At 44.1% G+C, this 27,822-nt stretch overlaps 2 protein-coding genes across 2 annotated transcripts; both read right to left on the minus strand.

Moving 5' to 3' along the window:
* Window positions 1–741: 741 nt before the first annotated feature.
* LOC149331352 (uncharacterized) lies at window positions 742–9,416 on the minus strand. The gene is made up of 6 exons (XM_089555475.1): window positions 9,143–9,416; window positions 7,913–7,977; window positions 4,388–4,501; window positions 4,234–4,278; window positions 2,927–2,977; window positions 742–877 (listed from the first exon to the last, which is right to left on the minus strand). Exons 1-6 carry the CDS (start codon window positions 9,240–9,242, stop codon window positions 842–844), a joined length of 411 nt encoding a protein of 136 aa, XP_089411601.1. The 5' UTR covers window positions 9,243–9,416; the 3' UTR covers window positions 742–841.
* Window positions 9,417–17,461: 8,045 nt separating this feature from the next.
* Window positions 17,462–27,413, minus strand: LOC149331353 (uncharacterized). Its single transcript, XM_089556486.1, has 6 exons — window positions 26,829–27,413; window positions 21,831–21,898; window positions 20,706–20,828; window positions 20,205–20,249; window positions 18,385–18,435; window positions 17,462–17,686 (listed from the first exon to the last, which is right to left on the minus strand). The coding sequence occupies exons 1-6, from the start codon at window positions 26,920–26,922 to the stop codon at window positions 17,642–17,644; spliced, it is 426 nt and encodes a 141-aa protein (XP_089412612.1). The 5' UTR covers window positions 26,923–27,413; the 3' UTR covers window positions 17,462–17,641.
* Window positions 27,414–27,822: the final 409 nt, after the last annotated feature.

Consider the following 27,822-nt stretch of genomic DNA (forward strand, 5'->3'; position numbering starts at 1 on the left):
CTTTCTTTAGTCAGGCTAGATACTTAGCAGCCGCTACGGCATAGCACAGAACTGTTAAGGCGAAGTCCGTAGCAGCTGTTTCTAGTGCTTTCGTCAAGTTTGGCCTAAGGCATAACGCGCGTACGCTCTCACGTAGAACGGATGTCTTTGAGGGAGAGCGGTGTTTTTGAATACAATGAAGGACACCGCGAAAGGGATTCAAGACTGAACGTTCTTCTCCGCGAGTGATCAGTGCTCTCTGACTCATATGCGCGTCTAATACGAAGAAAAAAGTGAAGCAATTGTTGGCGATTTCCCTTTGCATGTGTACAAAGTACGTGCGCTGTGTTAGCTTTGCCCTGGTACTCTTTCCTCACACTCATTTTGCGTTGGAAATGCCATTCACATGCTGTACAGGTGTAGCTAAAGTGTGGCGAGTTAAATGGTGTTCGAATTTGCCTTGTGACGATGTGGATAAGCAAGCCTTGCTCTTTCATGTCTTCTAGATGCCTTCTACGAAGCATGATGGCTTGTCGGGCGCACATTTAGGGCCCTTATATGCTATCAACAGGAAGTGCCTTTTGTGGACCCTGGCTTAAAGGTCTCGGTAGAGGAGAAAAAAGTCGTCTCTGCGTAGTTTGTTAACAATTTGTTCACTAATTAATCAGACCATGTGTCTCGATATATATATCTTTATTAGTATAAACACAACACACCACACAACGTGATTTTATTTTTGCACTGACTCGGGAGGCAAGTGGAGAAACTTCAGAATCACATTTATTGCGAGCAACTGGTAGCTTTAAAGTCGCAGAAATCAGGACCACGTGCCCATTTCTACTTGATGCATGGAGTCCTTCGGTCAGTGTTCTATTCCCAAGACATGAAATTCACATTCCTGAAACAAAAGATAGAACGATGTGTTCTTGAACAGTGCGAATTCGTGAAACTCTTTTATACACTTAAAAAAAAGATGCCGTATTATCTCTACTATCCCACCTAATTTCTATACTTTTGTTTTTATTCCGTCTTCGGAAAATCGACCAGGGGGCGGCCCCTGCTCCTTTGTTACGATGGAATCTTTTAAACCGTGTGATGAAAATTGTGGTCAAATAAATGGCAGTTTGTTCTTGACATTCCCCCAGGGCTTCCACTGTTAACTGTGATGCGTTCCACAAGTTTGCTCAGATAAAAATATACAACACAGGAATCCCTCGGGCCGGTCAACACGGCAAGGGGAGCCCGTGATGGTTTTTACTGCATGTGGATCCTTTAAGATAGGACTGTTCCTTGTGCTAGGTGTCAGGTGCTCGATGCATTATCCTAGGAATAATATAGGCACCGAGGTGCGGAAACGGGGGCGAGTCATGAAGTAATTTTAGTTCATTTTGGGTGGAAAAAACAGCGCGAAAGGGACGGAAGACAAAGATGAAGGAAACCACACGGACGAGCGCTGACTCACAACTAAATTTTTTATTCAGAAAAAACAGACATTTATAGTTATAAATGTCTGATTTTCTAAACTATAAATGTCTGTTTTTTCTGAATAAAAAATTTAGTTGTGAGTCAGCGCTCGTCCGTGTGGTTTCCTTCATCTTTGTCTTCCGTCCCTTTCGCGCTGTTTTTTCCACCCAAAATGAACGTATACCAACTCGCCCAACTTTCCATTCTACTACAGTAATTTTAGTCTTGCGCTCGGGCTGAGAGAACAGAATATTAACATATAAGCATTGCGGGTTACCCCGTGAAAAGACGCACCAATTTCTATAAGCGGCGCAACTTTTTTGAAGGCAGCCGGGACTCAAGGACAGGTGCCGTTTTGCACATCTAGTTCTAGGTAATGGCTTTACGTGGAAAAGTGATATATACCTAGTTTGCACTTTTAGGAACACTTGGAGGCATAGTAATAGTTTGGTTTGGTTGGTTTTGTGCGCTATTACGTTTCAAAGCGAATCAGACTATGAGGGACGCCGTAGTGGGAGACTCCGGAAAATTCTGACCACATGGGGTTCTTTGACAGGCACTGACATCGCACAGTACACTGCCCCGAACATACAGCCTCCATCAAAATGCTATGGATGCGGCGGGATCCAACCCGCGTCTTTCGTGTCAGCAGCCGAGCGCCATAACCACTGAGCCACCGCGGCGACTGCACAATCGGTTAATTATCGGGTTCCACCTTTTTTTTCGTTAAACGTTTATACTGCCTGCGTGTACTGGGAAAAAAGAGCTCGTAATGCTTACGCAACAGTCAATGCGGCAAAGCCGATTTACCTTGCATTTCAAGTTGATCGTCACTGTCTTGCAAAGTATCCAAAAGTTGCCTTTGTTTGAAAGGAAACAATTTGCTCAGTAGATATCTGATTTCAAGGGAGAATAAATTGATTTGAGGAGTTTCGTGGTACTTGTCAAGAACGATGTTGAATAAGCCTTATACAGAAGGGCAGTGTGACATTTGAGGAAAGCTATGCGTGGAACCGTCAGTTTTAGTAAACACGTGTATGTTTGGAACAAAAAAAATGTTTAAAATGGAGATGAATTTTAATGGCGCAAGGACCGCTTCGCAAAAGAGAGCCGTTTCACAATGTGTAGTTAGCCTAGACGAGGTGGGGTCAAAGACCAATTTTATAAGCATTTCTTGTACCCATTACTTGTACTTGTACCCATTATATTGCCGGCGGATATCTGGCATCTGTTGGGATCGAACCCCGCACCTCCCACATACGAGAGGGCTGTTCGAAATCATAGGTCACGCAAAAAACTTCTAAAAATGCCTGGACTGTAACATGCATATCAAGATACCCACAACCATTGATACCACAAACAAACATGTAATTTGGAACAAATAGCAGCTTTGCAGTGTTCCTGCAGCTCTGAAACAACAATGGACCCAAGTATCATGGAGGCTAAATTGCAGTAGAGCAAAATGAAAGGTGGCGAAACTTACGAGTGCCTTTTTAAAGACTGCGACGTCCCTGCTGTTCAGTCCTGGTGCATTCTGCGGAAAAACAATTCGGTGGTTTATCACGAAAAGAAACGTACATCTCCAAACGGAGAAGTAGAGTTGTTTTGCATTGAACAGTTTTCTCTAGCCAGGTTTAGTACTAACAGATGTAGTTTGGATAGTGCAGGGTCATTCTGGAAAAAAATGCCACTTCAATGCCAAGTTAACTTAGCTGCAGTGACCAAGAAAAAAGCATACTGCGAAGGAGCAGTTAGGCTGGCGTGTCCAAATTTCAATGGTTACCAAGATAAATTGCATTTCAAAGCTCTATGCTTTTGCTGTCATCGTCTTGTTGGTAATAAGCCACCCTAAGGCATCAGAAGGAGTGACGGCAGCTTGGTTGGTTTTGGCGAACATGGCGCGTGAATATATATCAATTCCCCTTTCTGTTTAAATTCAAAGAAAAACAAGAAAAACGCAAAACGGCCAACAAGAGAGACTTCAAGCCCAAAGTTTTCTTGAGCCATGTACGTATATTAGGTGTGTTTAGGCTATTACTCGTATTTGTAGCGCACAGAAAGCGCGTATATCGTTTGTGGTGTCTGCTCTCCCTCAATCCGTGTTTTTTTTTTTTTTTGTGCCTTGTGAAGATTACTTGTAGTGCTAAACACCACCAACTAGACCAGCCGTTACGCTTAGTGTTAAGGCTACTGAGCGAGACTTTTAGAAATTATATGGAACACTATAAAACTTTTCACTTCTTCAAATTATTGGTTCTAAAGTTACTAAATCACCTGGTCACTGTGTACTTTGATGCTGTAGTAATGAGAGAATTTACATTACACTTCCGACGAATAAATACAACTCGGTACTGTCCCATGCGTTCTCTTTCGCATAGGCGTTTCTGGCTTCTTCTGCCGTTTATACTTGAACAAAAAATAATCGACATCCAGGGCACATCACTCGATAAGACTCAAGTAGTTTTTAAGTACGCCGAATGGTTCTTTCATACCTATCGTCTTGAGCCCTTAAAAACCATTCAGATTATTCTACAATATTTATTTCTGCATAACATTTAATTCTGACAATTTTAGTTGCTGCTATTGTCATTACAGATGTGCTAGTTATAAATATTTATTTATATAGGGCGACACTGATGAAGTCAAACAGAGGAAATATGGCCTTCACGACAATGCAGAATATTTCTCTACGTTCGTGCAAGCAACGACCATCGAACATTTCATTAAACACTGGCCGCAATAGGCCGGGAACACTATATGGACAATCGACTGGTTGGTAAGAATGCTTACCAGCAAGTCATCCGCGCTCAACATGTCCGCCCAGCATCCATAAAACTGGAAGAATAAAGGTCCTTTGTCAAATAGGCCATTACGCGTACGTTTCCTCGGAGGACTGAAATAATGCTTCACACGTATCGCAGAAAAAAAGTGGCACTCTGCTTACCATGGTATTGAAATGCTTGTCCGCACACCGCTGTGCCCAAAGCTCAGCTAACGTGGAGCCCGGCATCAGCTTCGCTGCGCACAACTCTTCGTACCTTTCGCTGATCTTCGACAGCTGGGCAGAAAAATATTGCGGTTCGTTTATGAACCATTTACAGAACGTGCAACTTTCCATGCTGAAGTACGTTTTATAATTTGGCAAATACCTTTTTGGAACGGGCAGTTTAATAATATTTTATTACATGTAACTCGGTGTGCCATTCAGTGGAGCTAGACCGATGATATTTACGGAGAACTTTTTAACCCATTAGCGCCCAGCGTACTTTTAAAAGTACAGTTTATTTTTTTATAATTTCACCACCAAAGACTGGAATTTTCTTTTCAAGTAGGGCATGCTTTTGTCAACAGGGGATTGGCCAACCACTCTTAACTAATTTGGCGCACTTCCTCTGCTCAGTATGTCAGCTTTCCGTGGTGAAACTTAAGGATGTTTGTTTCCCACGAACTGCACCGGTAGTTGCTTGCTTATAATTTTCTCATGGCCGCATTTATGTACATATTACTCTAGTTTCAAGTATAGAGCAGCACGAAAGACGAAAGTAAACAACGGATGCTTTGAATGTCCCGCACCTTTGGCGTTTTTTGCTCTGTGATGATTTATATACTGCTGTACTTTCTATAGTACACTGGGTCTTCCTTTGTGCAGAACGGTGACTATTTATTCCAGTTCATAGATCTTATGGTTCCTTCCAATTTTTCGGAAAAAATCACTTTCTCTGCTCAGCAAGGCCTCGGAGGCTGCTGTACTTGCCGCTAGCGGTCTTGAGTATGATGATGATATGATTTTAATTGGTTGTAATAAAGTTTGGTTATAAGAACTGAAGGTTCTGCAGAGAAGACAGTTACTGTTATGCAATTCACACCGTCTGCGGAAAGTACTTGAGTTCAGAAATGGAACTTTTGGAAGCGCGTGTTGTCCTGTCGTCACCTGCGGTGATTTCAACGCTTAATGACCATTTCATCTTTTTTTGTAATTTTTTTACCTCTCAAGACATTCTTGTAATGCTCCACGGGGAGCAATTTAGGGCTAGAGGAACCGTTCGCCAAAATGGGTTTAGGAAGTGTCCACTCGGGCCAAATAAAGTGATGAAATAGAAGGAGCCATGAAACATCGATTCTTGCTTCAGTAGTATAGGTTACATGGTTTTATTGAAGTCTACGATCAGCAGTATAGTAACTATGGCTTGCAACTATAACAGCAGTGAGCCTACGTGTTTTGTAGAGTGGTGGTTGCCTATAGCACAAGAAAAACAGATTTTTTTAAAGCCAAAACTCCTTTCCTTTTACAACAGTGGTATGGCAAGTGTTGACCTTTCGCATCAAGCCATCTACTGCCAGTATATCAGCCTCAGGGACAAAAAGTGATAGTGGTTGTTGACACCAAAGCTCAACTTTCCCATTGTGAAAGCCTGAACAATCTGCCAAATTGCCAGAGACGAGCCTGCTGACTATTTTTGGTTTGGTAAGAACGTTACTTATTATTATCTACACCTTGACATGCAGTAACCAGCGGTTCCCAGACACTCTGGCTCAATCGTATCTGATGCTTCTTTGAAAAGGAGAAAGCTTTCCGTGCAAAGTAGGATAACTGCCGTGCCAGTATAGCCAGAAAATATTCATAAGGGCCTGCAAGAAGTGTTATCACCCTGCGTAAAAATCGCAGACATAATAACAAAATTCACGCCACCAATAGGAATGCAGTGAAGTAGCCACATGTGCTATGGGGAAGCCCCAGTGTACTATAAAAAGTACACCTGTGTAACCTCTGGAAGGAATAAAGTAATCATGACGAAATTTCAGCAATCTCTTTTTCTTTATATGGGAGTATTATGTGCTAAAAATGAAGAAAATCCCACTGTTAGATTTTTCTTGGTCCCTAATGGGTTAATATGACATGAGCAGCAGCGTCAGTAGTCAACGAGCTGTACATCGTACAGATGTGTGGTAGCCACGCTCTGTAATTGGGGTCACCCTTATGCGGGAAAGTTTTAATGGGAGAAGATATTTATTGGATCTTTGTTGCCTATCACTCAAATAACAAGCAATACACTTCACACCTAATCCATCTGTCTCTGCAGTGCCATTCCCGTGCTGCTGATATGACTTGCTGCGAAGATGCACTCTAAGCGTAGCAAGGTCTGAACTGCTAACTCTTTTGAAAAAAGCACAACATTCGCCCTAATGGAGAGGACAATCTGAGACCCCCTCCTTTGTCCCCACCTCCGCTTCTGCCGTTCATGTACAGAGGGCTCGCTACCTACACCACACACCACAAGTCTAGATGCCATTATAAGAAGTAGAACACAGTCGCTTCATTGAAATGAAGAAATCACGTCAAATTTCCTTCCATGACAGAATACATTCATGAATACGAGAACAGCGCTGTCAAGTCTTCGAAATCTAGATGGCGCTTCAAAATGGAAATGTGCAACGAAAAGAAATCGACTTGCCGAGACTGCCACCTTAGTGAATTGCATGGCGCATGGCAACTGTGGCTGAATGCAGATGACGATGAAGGATATCCTCATAGCCTCTCAAACATAAGAGCCTTAAATGAAAAAGCATGGTAAATGCAAATACTTGAAAGAAATTTGCTCGAAGGCCGCCAGATACCACAAGAATGAAATGGTTCTTGGTCAATATGTATTTGGAGGAGAACAGAGTTCAGCACAAGCGATCGTTCTGCCGATATCTATTCATTCCCTATGGGGCTATTTTCTGTCACAGCGGTACTTTTGTTGGAATCATTCTGTAAAATTCTTACGACAAAATATTTTTCGTAAGTTCACGTCACTCGCTCACGTTCAATGCCTATGCTGCTTTCTTAAAGAAATACAAACCAAAAGAATTAATTCTGGGAGAGTTGTGCAGGGTACCTGCCGCTATCGTTGTACCTATTTGGCCCATAGTGTGGAGTACCTCTCAGCGTTTCCTTTGTGAAGTGACGTGAAAAGTACATGACACTCCTTCGCAATATTTTAATTGCGAGCGCAATTTCTTGAGAATATATTGAATGAGTATGCAGACACTTATTCAGCAGTTGCAAGCACACATAGATTGAAAGAAAAGAGCGTAGAAAAAAGAAAGACACGAAAACGCAGTAGCACCTGATTATACTATCACAAGAATAGCTCACGTTTACGTCGCACGTATAGCATTAAGAATTCATACACTGGAATAATTTTTTTATTTTATTTTATTTTTGGTTCACAAAACATATGCAAACCAAGGATAAGCAGGCAAAAGGCGCTAAAAGCACGTGACTGAGGCCTGCCCTCCTACAGAAAAAAAAGGAAAAGCTGAAGAGGTGCTCCTACAGAAACAAGTGAGCTAAGGCTGTGCTATTCTCATATGGAAAATAGTTATGTCGTATGTCAGTGAGACAACCACAGAAATGACGCAGTCGGTTATAAATAAATAACAAATTATACTAAATCTATTTGGGAAACACATCTCAGGGCGTCACCTTATCCAGTACGCTGTTCACCATTTCTCGACCGTGGCAGTTGCGAAGTTCTTCCGATAGGTGCTCTGGAAGCAAATGCAATTGATTAACTCGTAACATTTCATAGATGAACCAAGTTGGGGAAAATGTGCGGCAGGATCCCTTCTTCTAGACAATAGCTAAATACTGCATTGGTATCTCAAGGGACTGTAGTCAGCGCAATCGACATTTCGTTTTCTCGTTGTTCTCTTCTCAGGATAACCTAAGTAACGAGCAAGTTAGGCTGTACTCGTGCGTCTCACCCTCGTGGAGTCGATGCACGCCAACTATTTTAACACTGCCATCTGTCAGTTGCCTTTGTCCGGAATCGACGTGGCCGTTTTTGTGTCTGCGCCGGTCTAAAAATTATTCAGTTCGCATTGGTGCGTCGCTAAATCTTTTCAAGTAAATAACTTTTAACGTTTTTGCTTGAATAATCAACTAATTAGTTACTCGGCCAACTGAAGCAATCGAGGTAATGATGAAATTCATGCGCCACCGGGTAACGGACGGTCACACAAAATAGAGACGCTAGTCAAGAATTTTCGGGCTTGTTTTGTGTTGTTGCGAAAAGAGTGAAACTGTGAATAAAAATGTTTTAAAAGCTATGAATTGCAATGCAAGTTCGGCGGCGAAGCTTCTTAGCTTCTTAGCACCTTGCAAGGACAAGATTCCATGACTGATGGGAAACAGGAGTAATCTGATGTCTTAACGCTGGTCTTATTGACTAGGACGTAATTTCTGTGATTAATCGTTACCCCCTACCCGACTCTGAAACCGGAATCTGATATGATGTTCAGTTATATTATATCGGACTCCCGTTTCAGACTCAGGTAGTGGATAACGAATAACCTGGAAAATATACGTCTCAACCATTTAGGCCAGCGTTAAAGAAAAAGTTACATTTATATTTTACCCTGGCTAAGCAATATTGGCGCTTCTCTTTCAAGGAGCAGAAAACACAGTTTAAGTACCACTAAAGCTAATTTTTCTTTATATTAAAAAGCACTCTGTGCTTCCTCTTTCCCCCAAGGAGATGGTGAACGTGGTTGCCCAAAAAAAAGGAGTTATAGGCAGCACCTACAAGAGAAACGTGCAAAAAACAACAGCGACTGTCCAAATTACAGCTCAGTGGAGCTTGAGCCTTCATCTGTCGAGCAATAACTTAAAAAAATGAAACGCAGCTTAGAATAACGACTAGCAAGAACTTACCTTGGTGTGGGCATATTCGTATCTGAGAGGCAGCGAGAACAAAGTAGCAGCTTACGAGCGTTAAAACAATCGTGTAGTTCATGGTGCAGTTTGCGGACATGCAATGGCGAATATAAGTAGAGCAGTGGTCCAACCCTGAATGCGCTGGTTCGAAGACTGCTTCTACTTGGATCCTTTCCTTCTGTCAGCTTTCTGCGCAAGCCCACTGCGTGCGGAGACACATCGTACGCGGATGGTTTACTTCGGCGGCGGTGAAACAGATCGCGCAAGGGGGGCGTATGCGTAGGGCTGAAACCCTAGGCGCCCCGAGGTAACATGAGCGCTTTCAAGGGGTGGGCTCTTACGTCGGGGGCTGGATCTATGGACTATGATCTCACTCTAGGGAGCGGTGTGCGAAAACAGCTCAGTAAGCTTGTGAACAAAGTAAAAGGCGCACAGTGTTCCTATAAATATTATAGAAAGCGTTTTACGAAGTCAGTACGGGTTTAGACACGTCACATTGTTTTAACCCTGAATAGTTGAACGAAATTTGGCTGCTATCCAAGAGTCTTCGCGTTTATAGTCTGATGGTCGAAGTGTGCTGGTTTCACTGTTCGAAATTTTTTATCCCATAACCCTGATATATGTGTACCTCTTATGCGGCAAGTACGGTTTTCGATCCCCCTACTGATAATGGGTAACCGCTGCTCATTCAATGAGCACTAGCTTTTCCCTGGCCTGCTTCTCGGCTTCTTTAGGGTGAAATGCTTGACATAATGGTCTTTCGACCCAAATTCGTGCAGACCAAAATCCCGTTTGCATTACGCCTTTTGGCCAAGCTACCTTGCGTAATTAAAATCAAATCGACGTCAACGTTCGCAAAACAGCTCAGTCACCAGAAAAGGCGTTGCGATTCCAACGCAGCCCCGTGGCAGCCGCGCCGGTACGAGCAAAATTCTATCTTGCTCTGAGTGATTCCGGACTCCCAAGAAGCCTAGCGAGCTCTGAACGGAGCCAACGCCTGTCCGAGTGCAATGCAGTGCTTGCAGCCTAGCTTAGAAATGTCGACCAAAGAAAAGAGTCCAGAGATTGATTATATCGCACTGCAAGATGCCACAAAGCAAAGTAAACGCTGGTTATTAAGGCGTGGTCATTAATAGCTGGAATAAGTAAACGCTGGTGCTGAAGAAAGAAATTGAAGGTTGATATTGCAAAACAAATGGAACTGCAGTCATTAGGAACGCAGAACTGCTGCGACAATATGATATCAAAGCAGCTCGTAAGTTCAGTAATGCTGCAGAGGCACCTATCACTGCTAAATGTCAGCAATAACGCTTTACCTTCGGAGAAGGTACGCTGCAACTTCAACGTTTGTCACGTTGCTGTAGGCATTCTGAGAAGCGTGGCGGATAGATTCAGCCCTATGTACTAAGTACTGACGATTCAGGTGGCTAGTAATAGGATAGATTTCTCTGATAAATCGACGAGCATATGGAAACCTTTCAAGAACCACGAGCGCATGCATGTTCACACATTCAGAAGGTTCTGAAGTTCGCGCTAAGTTTCAAATCTTCCACCATTGAGAAATGAGCTAGAGGTCAAATTCTGGATGCATGGAAGTGCCTCCGCCGTAGATACGTCGATGATCGACAACGCAAGCGCTGACTTCAACTGTAATTTATTACGGGAAGGGAAGAGTATATAGGCATCTTTGAAGATGTATATATACTCTTCCCTTCCCGTAATAAATTTCAGTTGAAGTTAGCACTTGTGTTGTCGATTCTCCCCCTTTTGCCCGTGTTTCGTGCACTGTTGTGAATAAGGAATAAATACCAATGCGCCCAACGTCACTCATCAAAGTAACCAATGTGCCTTACTATGGGGCAGCCCTTCAACACTGGCAAACTTAAAGTTGTCCTCGGGTTCCTTTAAGCCTCGCCTCACGTTACCTGGTACAATCTGCATAGAGAGACTACAAATGTCGTAGCATGGCGTGTTTGACCGCGTTGAGGTACAGAAAGTGTCTACTAGAGAAAGAAAAAAAAGCCTATGCAATGGGCTTCCTTGAAATAAGGCGATCTATAAGAAATGGAGTCACCCATTTCATGGATCACCATTCATGACAGTATTCTTCAAAATCATGACAGGTGCACAGAAAGGCTATAGACCTCCTTCACTCCGCGGCGTCACGAAGATGCGGTGGCGCTGATGTCAGCAGCGACTTTCGCGCGGTAGGCAAAACAGGTTCCGCCTGACCATGACTACCGCTGCTGCCGCAGCTACCGGCGGCTGCATCATGCCTGCTCACTGCAGAATCAGCATGTACTGACCAGCTGCTTCACTGTTGGATCCACTTAGTAGCACAAAACGGAAAATTAGATTAGCCGTAATAGGTTTCTCGCAAACAAATACCGCATTAGGAAATGGGCCGCAGTAGTAAAAGCGCGAAGTGTGGGTGTCGAGCGGCGCTGCCAGTCAACGTACAGTCAGGGAGAAAAGTCTCCGGACCACGCGTTCCTCTAACGAAGCCGATAGCTCTGCTATTAGTCGGCGGCTGGAGACCAGACTTGTGGAGGTAAAAGTTAAATTGTTGTTCTTTCATCTCCACAAGTTCGGTCTCCAGCCGCTGTCTGATAGTAGAGCTATAAGCTTCGTTTGAGGAACACGTGGTCCAGAGACTTTTGTCCCCGACCGAGGCTCACGCGTGCCGAGTTGCCCACGCGCTGGCCCTCAACAAGGTCTTGTACTTTGCACCCTACGCTTCCTTCACTCAGACTCAACTTAACGCTCTCGAGACTGCCCTTGTGGGCCTCTACAAGGCAGCTCTCAACCTCCCTATCCCTACCTCTACCACTAAGCTCTTTGCCACAGGCCTCTTCCATCCTCTTCGTTCTCTTCTCAGTCTCCATCGTGACTCGCAGCTTGCCCGGCTTTCCCTTACCCGTCAGGGTCAGTGGTTATTGACTCAAGCGGGTATCTCGCCCATTCCAATCTCCCCGTTTACCTCTCCTATTCCCACCCCCGCTCCCAATCTTCGTATCCTCCCCTCCCGACCAACATGTCCCCCGTCCTGCACGCCGGACGTCGTCATGCGGTCGCACAGCACCATTCCCCTCTCTTTGATACCCAGGGTGTAGCTTACACGGATGCCTCTTTCGTAGCTCCTCGAGGTTCCTGCTGCTACGCCCTGTACCATCCACACCTCCCTGCTCCTGAAACCCACACCAGCGGGCCGTATCTACACCCTCCAGACGCATTGTCCCTCGAGGTTCTCGCCATTGCGCATGCCCTCCAGTCATTTGCCCTCCTTCCCTCTCTGCAAGAGTACACAGTCTTTTCAGACTTACAAGCCGCTATACACCACATACAGAAACGCACCCTGACCCCTTCTCTCCAACAGGAGGTCGAACGAGTGGTCTCCGCACTGCAGCCTTCCATCGTTTTCCTCCGCTGGGTCCCTGGGCATTCAGGGATTGACGGCAATGAGCTGGCCCATCAGCTCGCCCGCGACACACTTTTCCGGGCACCGTTGATCCCCTGGCCCAAGCCCTCGGAGGACGGTGGGAGACTCACCCTTCGCCGCACCATAAAAGAGGTCTACCTTGAGCTCCGCCTCGACAAACGCCTTTACCCTCCCCCTCATCCATCACTCACGGTGCCGGAGTCTCGCCTTCTTCGGCACATTGAGATGAATGCAGTTATCACCCCGTCCCGCCTCTTCCTCTATCGCTATCGATCGGACCCTTCCTGTCCCAACCGCCCCTGTATCTATGCGGACCTGGCCCATTGCCTCTTCTATTGCCCGGCTGCTCAGCAGTCGGGTTCCTTCCCCCCCCCCCCCCCTCTCTATCCATCACCACCTGGCTCGACTGGCTTGGCGCTGAAGGGGAAGAAGAACAGCGGCTTCTGGTCGCCCAGGCGGTCGAAATGCTCGGCCTATAAATTTTGGCCGAATAAAAGTCTTTTACTACTACTACTTGTCCCCGACTGTACTTCACAGCAAGAAAATTGCCGCGCTCATTCACTTGAACAGCATGGTACGCTTAAAATTGCGCAAGGGAAAAAAAGCATGTATGTAGCTGCGCACGTATTTATCACCCTGAGCTGGTGTGCACGGGCGCCGGAAAGGTCACTCACCAACAAGAAGCGCGTTATTTTGTTGATATCACAGCTTGTTTTATCGTGCGTAGACGTTATACGAACGTATAATGGCGCGTTTTAGGGCATTTAATATGTACTTGAAACTATTTCTTAACATGACGGCCATAATTATTTGATTCTAGTAGAAAGAAGTCTGGTAAGTTGTGACAATCTTGCGCGGTCACGTTGGCATGCTTCGAACAGCGTACTTTAAGTGTGCTAAAAGCCATATGTTTTTCATTGCATCACGCATGGGTCATAAGTTGCTTCATGAAGTAGTACGTGATCGCGAAGCCTATTTGGAAAGAAGCAACCGCAGGCGGGCTACCAACAGAGCATGGTTAAAGAATGCAGCGCGAAAAGACAAGGACAAACGAAGAAGTGGGCAAGACTGGCGCTGACTACCAACACATTTATTCAAAGAAACGAGCAGCTTTTATAATGCCATCCAAGAACCACGTGACCAGATAAAGCAGCAGGAGTGGGAAATCTATCGAACACTGATACACATCATTGCACACAACATGGAAGTAACAGCACATCGAGGCAACGCAACGTCACCTCGGTGCCTAAAAACTCCATGGTTAAATGACCAGGATGAGCCAAAACAAACGAGTAACAAAAGAATATTGGGCAAACCGGCAGGTGCCTCAACGAGAGACTGCTTGACCACCGCCGGAGGGTACGCAACAAAAGCGGTGGGCACCTGGACGACCACTGCAAGATTTGCCAAGGGTGCGAACCATTCTTCAAGCGCACGGTCATCAGAGCACGAGCGAAGACCGAAAAAGAAAGGGTCATCATTGAGGCACGGTTGATCTCCAAATCTGGAGACAAGTGCGTTAGCACCCCTTCAATTTTACTTTTAGACAAGGAGTTGAGTTTTCTAGGCCCGCTTTAATTACCTCTCTGTTTTGCTTGACTTTTGTTCTTTAGAACTTATTGACATGTTCCTTAGAACTTTTTAACTTTTTCCTAGACTCTGTATGACTTTCAGCATTTGACACAACTGTCGCGTAGCGTTTCTTTTTGTTGTTTTGTCTCTTTGACTCTGCTTTGCTTCGACGTTTACACAGTTTCGCGGTATTGTTTTGTTTTGGCTTTGTTCTTTGTTTCTGCCGATTGCATCACGATGAGTGGACAGCAGTAGACGATAATTCATTCTTTTGTTACTCGTTTGTTCTGGCTCATCCTGGTCATTTAGCCATGCAGTTTTTAGGCACCGAGGTGACGTTGCGTTGCCTCGATGTGCTGTTACTTCCATGCTGTGTGCAATGATGTGTATCAGTGTTAGATAGATTTCCCACGCCTGCTGCTTTATCTGGTCACGTGGGTCTTGGAAGGCATTATAAAAGCTGCTCGTTTCTTTGAATAAATGTGTTGGTAGTCAGCGCCAGTCCTGTCCACTTCTTCGTTGGTCCTTGTCTTTTCACGCTGCATTCTTTAACCATGTTCACTGACCAACAAGCCCAAACAGCCACTTTAGTTTACCAACAGAGGCACGCAGCGAGATTTACAGCGGATGAGGCAATGAAAAGTGTTTTCTTTATTGATGCATAAGTAATGTAACCAAATTTGGTGCAAATATGAAATTGCTCTGCTAATTTCAGTAATGCGTTTTATTTTTGGCTATGCCTGGTACAGTTCTCGGGTGATTATAATTAACACCCTCGTCATCCCGGGTCTTGAATAACAAAGTAGAAAGTGCGGAAATTTTTTATGCCATGGCATGTTCCCAAAGCCCTGTTCTCTATGATGGCGGTATTACTTCTTTTTTTTAGACCCTCAGTACTTATGCATGCATAGTGACATGAAAACTTTTCTTATAAAAGTAACTAACATACTGCTGCTCCTGCAGGAAAAAAAATCGAGATTTATTGCACTCCTCAAACTCTCTGGAATCGTTCGCGACAAATAGAATCATTCTATTTCCATTCGTTGCAATTTACCAAGGGGTGAATGATGCCAATCGCAGAAAATGTGGTAGATCACAAAGCAAACCTTTAAGTTTATTCCCTCGTTTATGGCCTCTTCTTTTTCGCTTTGGTGAAATAAATGCGGCAATGAAGTGAACGAAACCTCTGATCCCTCTTCTTCGTAGAGATACTACTATTGTGGTGCTCCGTCGTCGGAAACCAGCAGAATTCGCGACGTGCCAGGACCATCAGAAACCCCATTACCCCACAATTTTTGACGACCACAGATCTAAAAACAGTAATTTTATGGATTTCTACTGAATATTTTGCTATAATTTTTCGTCCCCAAACAAAAGACCCAAGCCAAGGAAAGAATACAATTTCAGGAATCCAAACTTTTCAGCAGATCGACCAGTTTAGAAAGGTTTGGTTTGGTTCATTGGGTTTAACGTCCCAAAGCGACTAAGGCTATGAGAGACGCCGTAGTGGAGGGCTCCGGAAATTTCGACCACCTGGGGTTCTTTAACGTGAACTGACATCGCACAGTACACGGGCCTCTAGAATTTCTCCTCCAAAGAAATTCTAGCCGCCGCGGCCGGGATCGAACCCGCGTCTTTTGGGTCAGCAGCCGAGCACCATAACCGCTGAGCCACCGCGGCGGCGCAGTTTAGAAAGGGGAGAAGCCGGCCTGGCTGGTGCCTGATCTGGCGGCTAAAAACAGCGGTTACGTGAGACAGATGAGATCGCGACACGATCGACGCTGTCCCCACTCTTCGCACTGCGCGACACGTGTGTCAACAGATGGTGAGCGCAAGTCAGCTCTGCCTAAAAAACGCCAGTGCTTCTCTCACTACTGTCCCCAGGTAAAATCATTCTGGCCAGTGCACAGTGTCAAAAAATTACTATTTTATCCAATGCCTACGGTAGAAACCAACGGCAGAAACGCTTTCTAGCCATAATACAATACACTGTGGCGAAATACACCGTTCATGACCAACGCGAGCCCGTGTACTTCGAGGAATACTAAGTTGAATGCATGAAACATTGCTATGATTCTCAGAAACTCAAAGCGCGCCTACAAGCCTTGAAAACCGGCGCTGCACCACCTCAACTCGACGCCACTCCCTGGCCTCTTGCCTACCGCGAGCCCGCTAGCGACTGCAGCGCCACCTAGCTTGTTTGCAAACATGGAGGAGGTCTATAGCATCAAGCGACACTAAAGCCTCTATCTCTCTTCACGGCACGGTTACACACCTGCGTTTAAGTTTTAGACAAAAGCAAGACTGGTTCCCGACACGAGGACTACGCCAAGTACTCCGTGTTCAGTTGGAGCCATGAAATTCCTGGACACGCTCTCACCTCCTCCATTTTCCTCACCGTGACTTGCACCACAAATTCTTGACAAGGGCCTTCTGCTCTCTTTGATATCGCTTTACAAACATGTTGGCCTTGCCGGAAATCTTGGTTAGTAAAACCTTTCTTGAAACCTTTTTTTTTCTGTAAATCCTTTGTCTTTGGTTAGTTTCAGGCCCTCGTTCAGTTATATTTGATCGGATTAAGGTTTCGAGAACTGCGGTATATAGGGGCTCCCTGCAGTTTTATTTTCGGCTCTTCTTTTCTTTTTGTAGGGCCCTTACAGGGGCACACAAAAAGTGGAAGAGTACAAATATTGGTTCAGCTCGAAGGCTATCCTATCAATAGAAAACTATGCTTAGTGTTAGCAAACTATCAGGACGGGCACCCCTTGTTGCCTAAAGAACGGCATTACTTAAAGAAAATGCAGTAAGCGCGGCATATAATTTAGAGAACCGCTCATCAACGAGCTCACATTGCGAAAATATCAGCGTAAAAATTTCGAGATAGCAGGCGTGCTATCGTTCATGATTAAACCGCGCGAAAAAAGTTGGAAGCCTGAGGTCTCTGTGTGTACAGGCGCGGACAAAATTAAACGGAGCACGCAACTGTCTTCGAATATTTTTCACGCGTCACCTAATTGAAATTTCCAGCAGTGGTGTGCGCATGCTGGTAGCGGAGGTTGGTGGGCTTCCTTGTAGACAAACAACGCGTCTTCATTACCAATGGAGAAAGCGTGATTGCACTTCGAACGCAATAGCGTGCTCCGTTTACTTATGGTCGCGCCTGTACGTGTTTCCTCTCTGCGTCCTCGTTATTTCGCGCAGTTTAATTATGATCCAGAAGCACCAACTAGCCCGCCAAAAAACTCTTCCAGGTGTATTATGTAGTCTTTGTTTTTTCACTCTCTGTGAAGAACAACTGACTCTCATTCAGTCTTAGTTTTTTTTTTTTGTGAACAAAGATTTGCTATTTCATGTGAGCGTTAACATGTCCCTTTTGGAGCTCCATGCTGTTGCTGGCTCCTTTCCAACATCTTGCATAACATGTTTTGACGTCTTCAATAGAGGAATTGATGAAGCTTCGAGAGATGAATATCCCAAGCAAACGGCTATTGTTCGTCCAAGGTCTTCTCGATTACGTTGTTGACGCATTTCTGAAAGAAAAACACGCGTAAATGATATAATGAGCTCAGGTAATACGCTGCAAGGCGCTCAATAGAGCGCAGAAGAACTCATCTCCTAATAACATATGGCTCTCGGCCAATAGCCATGGCGAGGCATAATGGATCCAAGCGGGCTTATAAATGCTCTACTATTAATGCCATCATTCTGGAGTAGTTTCCAAGTGTCATTAATGAACATATCGTTCTACTGCGCACTCTCGTGCGCGACATACTCGGTATGGTCATCAGATAGCCACTAGAAATGGTATGGCTGCACTAAAATGTCCTGCTGTTTTTCCTTGTTCAAATGCTCGTTAGGCAGTATGAGAAGCATTATAGTGCGATTTCCAGTGCCAGTTCTCGCAGCCCTTGAGGCTTATTAAGAGGAAGTGAACGACAACGAGGGCGGTAAAATGTTCTAGATGTTTGCCGAGATGCCGAATAATTGAAACCGTTACAGGTAAATTGTACGGTATATGTCACAAAACTCTTAGAAATTTTTGCATTTTGTTGTTTTGTTCGCTTGCTGTGCATTTGTAGTACTTTTTGCTCCTCGTCAAAAAGAACAGCACAAAGTACTTTTCGCTGGCAGGATAAGGGATCCCTATTAGAGTTTGCAACTAAAGCAGAGCAAGACTTCATTAAGCCCTTTTTTTAAAGAACAGCTGTATAGCATTCGGATTACTCACCGCTGCTGAGCGGAACTTTTCGAGGTCTTCTCCGCTGAATCCAACTCTTGTCTAAAAGAAAAACGTAGATTGCGTCAAAAAAGAATGAGTCTTCGTAGAAACCAAAACTATTTTCACGTGTGTTCAGTGCCGTGCGAATGCCAAAATAAAGTCTGCACGCTGTAGAAACCTCGCATTTCTACCCCACAGTGAAAACAACTGGTTTAACTTGTTTACACCGTGTCTGACAAATTTAGAATTATCTTTTTGGTTTTTCTTTCTTGAAATGTTTAGCTCGGACGTCGTTCGTCTCAGCCCAAGGGGCGCAGCATGCAGGAAAACACTGTTGTGTGCACTTCTTATCCGTAGCCATATGCATTTACTTCAGGTTGAATGAACGACTGGGTGCCAGTAGAATATAAGACAAACCTAAAAATTAGAGTATTACAAGTGAGAACCGAACTCGCAGTAAATTGCAGGGAAACTAATCAAACCATTTTAGCCGACAAAAAGAAAACTAAAAGGAATGAGTTGCATTAAGAAAGGGAAGATTATGAGCTTTCTTCATATCACGGTAAGGCGTGCACAAGAGACTTATGATTTAAGATAGGAGTTCATCCTTTTCCTTACTTGCTGTGGCTGTTGAGAGCGTAGTTTCAGAAGAAATATCCGAAGGCTACCCAAATAGCAATGTTATTTCGTCTTTAGGAACTAAAATCAGTGACGGGCCATTTCATTCCATGGGTTGTGTGACAAGCACGTTTAAGAATTAATTTTTCGTGGAGTAAGGGGCAGCACCAGTAGTATATACGCCAATAGTGAACAAGCTAGAGGGTTTTTTTTTTTTGCCTTTTGGCAGATCTCAGAGCACCAGCTGTATACAGAGAGAAAAAAATCACTCCCGTCTTCCATGAGGAACCTTTCATTTGATCTTTTTATCTCAAGCTGGATTTACTTTGAATGCATGGAATTACACTGACCAGAACCAAACGCTGGCCTGTAAGAGTGGTTTCTCTGGTACATTTTACAATAAGTAAGGGTTCTTCCCTGAAAGATATTTAAATGGTTTGCCAAGAAAATATACTTCATTCATTAGAGTTGCATGACAAGTCATGGTTTTATATTTAAATAATGGTGGAGTAGAACATATCATTAGCATTCATTGCTTCTTAGAGGGCGACACAAATTTTTATTGCTGCCCTGAATTTCTTTTGCAGTAAAACAGATCTAAGTGTCCGTGTATAACAAATGTTACGATAGCGAAGCGGAAGAGGTAAGCGGTGGAAAATATGTGAGGCCCTTGCACCATTTAAGTGAATCTCAGGATTGACTTAATGGTCGGGTCGTTTGCGGAATATGTCGGGCGACACACTACCGATGTGCTTAGCAATCGAGATTGTGCCATTATAATTGGGTGTAGTCTGCAGATGAAGACCGTTTGCGTATGCTTACATAATCAGTGCGCAAGCTGGTTGGAGTGTGTGTGATGACAAAATTGGTCACAGGAAATGAAATGAGCTGGCGCATATTACGTAAACGAAATGTAGACAATGTATAGTTAAGGAGGGCTTTACGTTAGGGATGTTACCTCCTATTAAGCATGCTAGATAATAAAATACCTGCCATCGAAAAAAATGCGAAGAAAACCGCATCGCTGAAGCTCATCTGTGTAGTTCCTATATGCCAGGTTATATTCAAGGATGCACAACGAATACATGTCTAGAAGTCGCTGACGAATCTCCTTTTAGAATAAGCTTTTAGAATAGGCAGCGGGAAAAAATAGATAAACAGTGCCTGAAACCGCAGTTGTATGAGAAAAATGCGTTCATTTCTAGACTTACCAAAAGCTCATCGGTGTCCAACAGCCTGTTCCAGCACTGGTAGAACTGTGACGCCGAGAAAAAAAAACAATCACGCATGAGTATCCCTGTGACCTCCTTTTTTTCTTACTAACATAGATGAAGCCCACGTATGAAGAAACTACGTCAGAGCACGGTAAGTCTGAGTCATGTGCAAACTCTTTTGCCTAGAAGAGGTGGTACGCGACTGTTCTTTGCATTGTTGTTAAATTTGATATCTCCGTAGGAATCCGTCTCTACGATAGAGGTCGTTAAGGGCGCACGCCATGCCAATCCAGGAACGCCTTTTGTTTGAAGCAGTACTCTAGCCATCTGCCATGATGGACGCAAAAGACTTCAAGGAGAAGGAAGCATAGCAGTTAAAAACTCGTTAAGAAAGCACTCGTGACCGGAAAGGTCGCATAATGCGGCACCGACATCAGCAGAGGATAACAAGGATAACCAATTCGAGTAAAAAAGCAAAAACAGCTTTGCGGGACTGACCTTTCGCGGAAAGTCCTGAGGGTCATCGGTTTTGCAGCGCCGTTCTCGGATGTCAGGAATCGAGATGTCGGGATCCACCTCGCGGGCGCAGCGAAGGCCGTAGCGTATACTCACCGCAGCGAGCTGCGAGTTGGGATCGATAAAGTGCCACTCGTTAGGCGAAAAAGACCAAGAACACTGCTAGCTGCCTTAACGAAGCAGCAGTGAGCTCGCTAACAGTAAATTCAGAGTAAATTTCGGCCAAAACAACCGTTGCTCTTCTTACCAGTGTGCTTGTGCCGCGTGCTCGCGAGCAAATTGAACTAATTAATCATTCGATAATGCTTACTAATTGGTTACGCGTAGTTTCTAATTCACACTGCACGCTCGGCTAACGCCATTTTTTCATTCAAAACCAGTAGGAGTCGATGATGAATAACTAAAGATCGGGCCGAGAAGATATTCTCGTAATGTCATGTTGACTCATTTCATTTTAAAACAGCGTGAAAAGACACGGACACAATGAAGAGACGACCCACGAGCGTTGACAAACAGCTGCGGACTTATTAGTAGAAGGTTAATGCAATAAATCGCCATGTGTCTTTTCGCGCAGTTTTAAAATGAATTCCCACCAACTCGCCCAAGCACCTACGTTGGCCATGTTGACGTCGTGAAAGAATGACAGGTAACTGCAGCACACACTGACATTGCTGCCCAAGTTGACATGGACAGATATGTTGGATTAATGAGTTCTCTCTTTGTTGTTTTGATAGCTATCTGCGTTCTTAGTGTTCAAAGTGAAACAAGCGTTTAACGGTCTCTACCTTTTAAACTAAATAACTATACAGTGCATTATAAGCCGATGTCTTCCTTTCCAAGTACTTTTATTACGAGATTTTTATGCAAATACTCAATATGGTTACTTTTTCTCATCATTTACAGATGCATCAGTGGTAGTAACAATACTATTATATTTAATGCTTGACAAAATAGTAAAAAAAAAGATGAACTAAGTATGCTCCCAGCTTCATTGTTGAGATTTTTTCATTACGTTGGTTATCAGGGTAGTTAATTTATTAACATCCGGAACATTTTGATAACCAGTATTTTCCTTATTCTAGCGTACGGCGTTGCGCCTGTCCTCACCTTGTCTTTCTTGCCCGACAGGTCTGGCAGAAGTGACTTGCATTTTTGCACCTCACCCTCCAGGTGCTCTGCAAACAAATGCGAATAGGCCAAATATTGCACGGGTTGACCTTCCAACGCGTGCACATGTGGTGAATTCTTTTTTAAGTCCAGTGTACATATAAGCACTGTAGCGTTCATTTGGCTCCAGTCGACATTTGAAAAAAGGAACAGCACAATTCAGCTTTTCTAACCCGGCTAAAATTTGAAGCTACAAATCAGCGACAATTATATGTTCCGTGTTCTGTCGTTTTCTTTCCACCAATAATCTACTACATGACAACCGATTTCCTTTAACCGTTTGCATCAACTTGGCGCTGAACAAAGGCCAATCTAATGATTTGTCTTCTGGAATTTCGCTGCAGAATTGAGGCGTTAACCAGTTTATCTGAAAATACAATATTTAGAAACCTCGAAATGCAAATAAAATATTGGACGTGGTTATTATTTTCATTTTAAAAGTGGCTTCAATAACGAGCACGGCTTAACACCGCAGTACCCGCGGCGGGTACCCGGCTGCATTAGGGGTCGAACCCCGTACCTCCCTCATGGAAGGCGGACGCTCAAAGAGCTAAGCCACTGCTGCAGTTTGCCAAACTCCGGGCAGTGGAGCGAGCCAAAGAGGTCGCCGTAAGCCAAGGGCTGACGGCCATCTGGCGCGGCCAAGAAAGACCTCACCTTGAACCATTTTCTACCAGTGAATAAATTTTTTCCAATCCTTATCTCGAAGGTCACAAGTAGCCCACTCAACCATCTGCAACTCTACTTTAAAATATTGTCACTATTTAAGAACTCTTAATAAAGACGAATAGCGGACAAATGTTTTTCATTCATAGAGGATCATATAAAGCTAGCAGCTGAGCGCAAATGATTATACAAAAAAATAATCCAAAAGAAAGGTGTTAAAAGCTGAACATTGATTTCTTCTTTCCTATGTTCTCTGTAGTTCAGAAATAAGGCACAAAAAAATTGGAGGGGACACTTAACCTCTGCCTTAAGGGTATGACGCGATAGCGTAATAGATTAATTCCCACATAGGCAGAATTGGTCGTTCTCTACTTTGCATTCGTAGATCTCTGGGAGTCCTGAAACTATTCCTGGCGCAGTGGTGCAGCGGTTAAACGATTCGCCTGTGCCTTCCGTTGGCAAGTTCTCCTAGCGGTGGACCTTGAGCGACTCAGGTTGCTCTTCCCAAGCGACCAATCATTAATTCAACTGCCACCTGCTACGGTGGGCAGTTTTCTCACTATCCGCTGGGCAAGTTGTGATGACGCCTCAAGGTCATGTGACCCAGGTGACCCTCCTGCCTCCTAGGTGGCTCTCCGGGCACCAAGTGCCACAGTCATACGCGTGATATTTCGCTCACAACGCCAACACCGGATTTTCCGGACAAAAAGGTATTTACCGCTATCGCATTAAAATGTGCTCAGAAATCTTTTTGACTTCTTTGATTGCCTATTTTAATGGCTTCAAAAATTTCTAGTGCACCAATTAGAAGAAAATGGATTTGATCTTGTTATATAACACTCCGAAGCGAAACATGGGCACTGAGGAAAATCGCAGTGCAGCGCTCAGTATTAATTCACATAACTTGGGCTTCTTTAACGTACGCTGACCCCGCAAAACACCCGGCCGTTCTTGTATTTAACTTCCACGGCAGTACGGCCGCTGGGGCCGTGATCGAACCCGCACCCTTGAGGTCATCAGCCGAACGACAAAGCCAGCGAACACCGCGACCGATAATTTTGCAAGAATAGAAATTTCATTTAGTCGCCTCTTGAAGTATCTTATGTCGTTAGAAGACTGCCGTATTGCTCAATTTAGGTTTATTTGTGTACCAGTATTCTGCCATATAAAAATATAAGTTGTTTTCTAATTTGGACGCTTACTCCTCGGACAGGCGCTTTAAATAAATATACTTGGAATCATGCGTTTGATGCCCATGTTGGTCGTATTCAATAAAAGATTATCCTCGATATTATTTTTTTGTAAAAAAACATTGTTTTGTGTTATTGAAAACTGGCTAGCGATCCTATTTTTTCGGACGTGTGCACCACCGCGAAGTCAAATGGCGCAATGGGTTCGGAAACAAATTTACTCCAATATAACTCGCTTAGATTTAAGTGGGTCTACCCGTGCAGAAAATAAATTTTTATTTATTTTACTTGGAACGCCAGCTGGTGGAATAGGGAAGAAAATTCAAGAAACAGTCCTGAATTTTTTCCTGAAACAGTGCAGTCCTGAAACAGTGCAGTAACATTTATTCAACGCCAATGGATACTAGAAATTAAAAAAAAATTAAATATTCCTCGCGTGTCATTGGGCCTTCCGAAGAATCTGGACATATAAAAAAATGTAACTCGAAGCTTAACACCAAGAAAATAGTTCTTTTAGGCAGTTTATCAAGTACTTTTTGTGAGTCAAAATAGGAACACTCAAAAGTGCTAAACTTATCAAAAACAACTGATATGAATAGTTGATTTTTAGAGAAATTCAATCTGGTAGATTGTCATAGCTATGACATTTTAGATTCAATGAACTTGCTCTGCTCAACATGCGTGATGTAATGAGCCTGAAAGGTTGCCAGAACTTTTATTAGCATGTTTTGTTTCACCCTTTTTAAAAGTAAGCTTCTCTTCGCAGCGAATTAGAAGTTAGTGACCACAGATCACGGGCGTGGAGTAGAGAGCGCATGTTATTCTGAGCACAGCACATAAAACGCTTTAAAATTTATTGGCTCTGACAGTGTAGCCGCAAAAGAGAATAAAGCAGACGCAAGAAATGATGGCATGCACTCCCAAATTAAGCTCCATAGTTCGGATGTTGGGTTTGAATGGTTATGCGTCATTTTTAAGGCTTCAAACCGACGGCAAACAATGAAGAGTGCAGATTGAAGCGAATGAAACAGTGACAAACGAAGCCACATGCATTCGAACGCCTAAGATTCCATTTATTAGCAGCCCGGCAATGATATAATTGGACAGAAGGACGCACTGGCAGAATTTTCATAGTTTCTTCGTATTCAGTTTTGTTTCATCATGAACGGACGTACCAGTTCATCCTCAAATGGCGCAGGGATATCCGCGGATGCGCCGACATGCAGCATTCCTAGGCTCTGAATTATTATTAACCTCGTCGAAATAAACAAGAGAAAATTTTCTCGGGTCACACCTGATTGTCTGTAAAGTTTGTGTGCCTGAATTTTACACAAAACCAAAGTTTCTGTAAAAAGAACAGATTTTTATGTAGTGTCTACAGAAAAGTATTACGGAAGTACAGACTATACAAAAGTACTAGAGAAAAAGAACCGTGGTGCTACAGAGAAATACCACACATCAACCGAAAAATCATTCATTACTAGAAAAGGATAACCATTTTTGTCAATTTTTGATTCGGGTCTGTTTTTTTTTTGACATCGAGACAGCATACTACGCTTGACTTAGCCTCATTGGTGAGGGAAATGGGTGCTCACAACAACGTTTTCTAGCTCATTTGTGGTCGGACTCGCATCGGTGGTCGCAGGCAGAGGCGAAGCTGCAAGGCGTGTGATGCTAAGCTACAGAATAACACACAGACCGGCCATCCGCCACATTCGCGTGCACATCAGTAAAAAGAGGGAAGGAGGGCTTTATTTTAAAGAGCAACGAATATTTGTTGATACGGCAATCAACAAACGGTCAGAGATGTCACAGAGCGGAAAGCGACGGAGTTGTTGGAAACGTATACCAAATGTGCGAGGAACACATGAAAAATTTTCTGCGACAACTGGAACCAGGTGTTTTATTTCCAAGGTGGCAACCGGGATCCCAATAACGCAGTGAGCATCACAACTTTTGTGTGCGTCCTGTTTGAATAATAGATACATACTGTATGGAGCAGCTCTCTATAAAGTGCATAATAAAGATGAAAAAAAGCGTCAAACCAGATAGGAGCTTGGTCTCATTACGTGCCGGTCATGTGGGAATTTACGAAAGAGGAAAAACACGACACTTGCTTCCACAGCTACGGTTTTTTACGTTTAATCCGGGCACGCTGGTTCGCGAGAAAAGTTACCTCTGCACGGCCATGCAGAGCAAGTGAACAAAAAGAACAGAAACTTGAAGCGAAGCCAGCGATGCGAAGAACAAGTAATTTTCTCTTCCAGCGAAATCGCATGCCGTAAGCTTTTATCCATGAGTGCACTGGTTCGGATATGAATACACGGAGTTCACTATTCACTGTAAGTAGAATGATTCCTGTTCGGGAGGAAATTTGTTAAAATCGTGAGTATATGAGAGATCGCATCAGAGCCCACTAGTAATCTGGACATAATATGATAGGTATATGATTTTTCAACAGGGAACGCGCAATGAAGGTTCGAATGCTATATAGAACTCTGTTCTTTTCTGTTCGCACTTATACTATCTGGAGGCCCACAGCTGTGAACATCAGTATGATCGAGCAGAAATGTATTATACGAACTGGAGCCAGAAAATACAGCTTCAAAAGGAAAACCTGTCAGAAGCCTTTTTTGAACAGGAGACGATTCGTTCAAAGCATATCAGGCGGAGACAGATAAAGGTAGGAAAGGTTTGCCCGTTCATCGCACCATTTCCATTAAACATGAACTTGAGCAGTGTTAAACAACTCTTTGGAATTGCTAGTGCAGTACATTACCAGCATTTTGCTACTTTTCTGGACTTGCTTTAAAGAATTTCTTGCGAAAATTTTTCATTTTGTTCACTTTATAGAAGGAATACCTCTTCAACCACACCAAACTAAAACTTTCACATAGACAACAAGAGCAAGAAAAATTTGATACATCAAACTCGCCCGAACTTTTTGTGAGTGGTCATAATGCTTGGTACAAGTTCGATCAACGCGCGGCCCGCGCACGCCCTGTTCTCTATAGAGGCGCATCTGCTCTTACATCTGACACAGATACGAGAGCATAGAAACCACAAACATCATTTCACTCACTGTGTTGAGGGCAGAGGATCTCCTGTGCTTGAACGTGGACAACAACAGTTAAAAATGCCACTAGAGGAACTATCAACGCGCTGAGACGCAACATGTTTGTTAAACTCCGGCGGTGGGACGAGGCTACCGGGACTACAACGGGCTATTGGTTTCTTCGCTACGGAGGCAGGCAAACAGGTTGGCAACCGACGAGCGCCTAAGACGTCAAACGACGCTATCGAGGCACCGACCAGCCGGCCTTGTGACCTGCACGCCAAGCAGCGGGCGACGGCCACAGCCCGCAAGGTGGCGGGAAAGAAGGATTGAGAGAAAAAAAAATACGCGAAACTTCTCTTTCCTGTACACACTCACCGCTTCGCTACACAAGCGTTAATGCGACGGCAAGGACTGAAACTTTCACTCAATGTTGCCGGGCAGATAGCGAGTATGAAAGGAGAGACAGAAACTCTTTGCCCTTCCCGTCTCTCTCCCTTCTTTGTCGTGGTTCCTCAAGGGCAGTCAAGGACACCTGCTTCCGAGCGGTCGACGTGCACACTTCAGAGCTCAATTCTCGGCTCTCTGTGAAGACCGAACGACGCGAGCGCTTCGCAAAGCCAAAGGCTGTCACAAAAGAGGAAAAGCTAGGCGAAGAAGAAAAACCCCTCGGCCATACCACGACGATGACGGCAAAAGGGCGCAGGAATGAGCTTGCGCAAAGGGGATCCTCGTCAATGGATCACGAAAAGAAACGGGAAGACTTTAACGAAAACACAGTGCGCATGAACGCGGTCGCGTTCGCGGCTGTATCGACAATCGGAACGATAGCCTATAGGCAAAACGGCGGCGCCGTTTAGTAGTCGGGTGACAACAGGTTTCAGCTGAGAGCGGGGATTTACATTCTCCGACATTGACTAGGCAGGCTATGGTGCTCGGCGAGTGAGAAGGCAGGCATATGTGACGTAGGTGAAAGTGTTCAAGGACACCCTAGGGGGGCGCAGATCGATTTCGTAATCCC

The sequence above is a fragment of the Amblyomma mixtum genome, chromosome 8 (genome assembly GCF_055824585.1).
Source record: "Amblyomma mixtum isolate Tamu chromosome 8, ASM5582458v1, whole genome shotgun sequence".
Classification (NCBI taxonomy): domain Eukaryota; kingdom Metazoa; phylum Arthropoda; class Arachnida; order Ixodida; family Ixodidae; genus Amblyomma; species Amblyomma mixtum.

Excerpts from the sequence above, each read along its gene's own strand:
- LOC149331352 (XM_089555475.1), bottom strand. The coding sequence starts at position 9,242 with ATGTCCGCAAACTGCACCATGAACTACACGATTGTTTTAACGCTCGTA. Across the intron at positions 7,978-9,142 it reads ACGAATATGCCCACACCAAG|AGCACCTATCGGAAGAACTT; the intron begins GTAAGTTCTTGC and ends ATTTGCTTCCAG. Across the intron at positions 4,279-4,387 it reads ACAAGCATTTCAATACCATG|TTTTATGGATGCTGGGCGGA; the intron begins GTAAGCAGAGTG and ends TTATTCTTCCAG.
- LOC149331353 (XM_089556486.1), bottom strand. The coding sequence starts at position 26,922 with ATGTTGCGTCTCAGCGCGTTGATAGTTCCTCTAGTGGCATTTTTAACT. Across the intron at positions 20,829-21,830 it reads TGTCGGGCAAGAAAGACAAG|CTCGCTGCGGTGAGTATACG; the intron begins GTGAGGACAGGC and ends CCCAACTCGCAG. Across the intron at positions 18,436-20,204 it reads TGGACACCGATGAGCTTTTG|ACAAGAGTTGGATTCAGCGG; the intron begins GTAAGTCTAGAA and ends TTTTTCTTTTAG.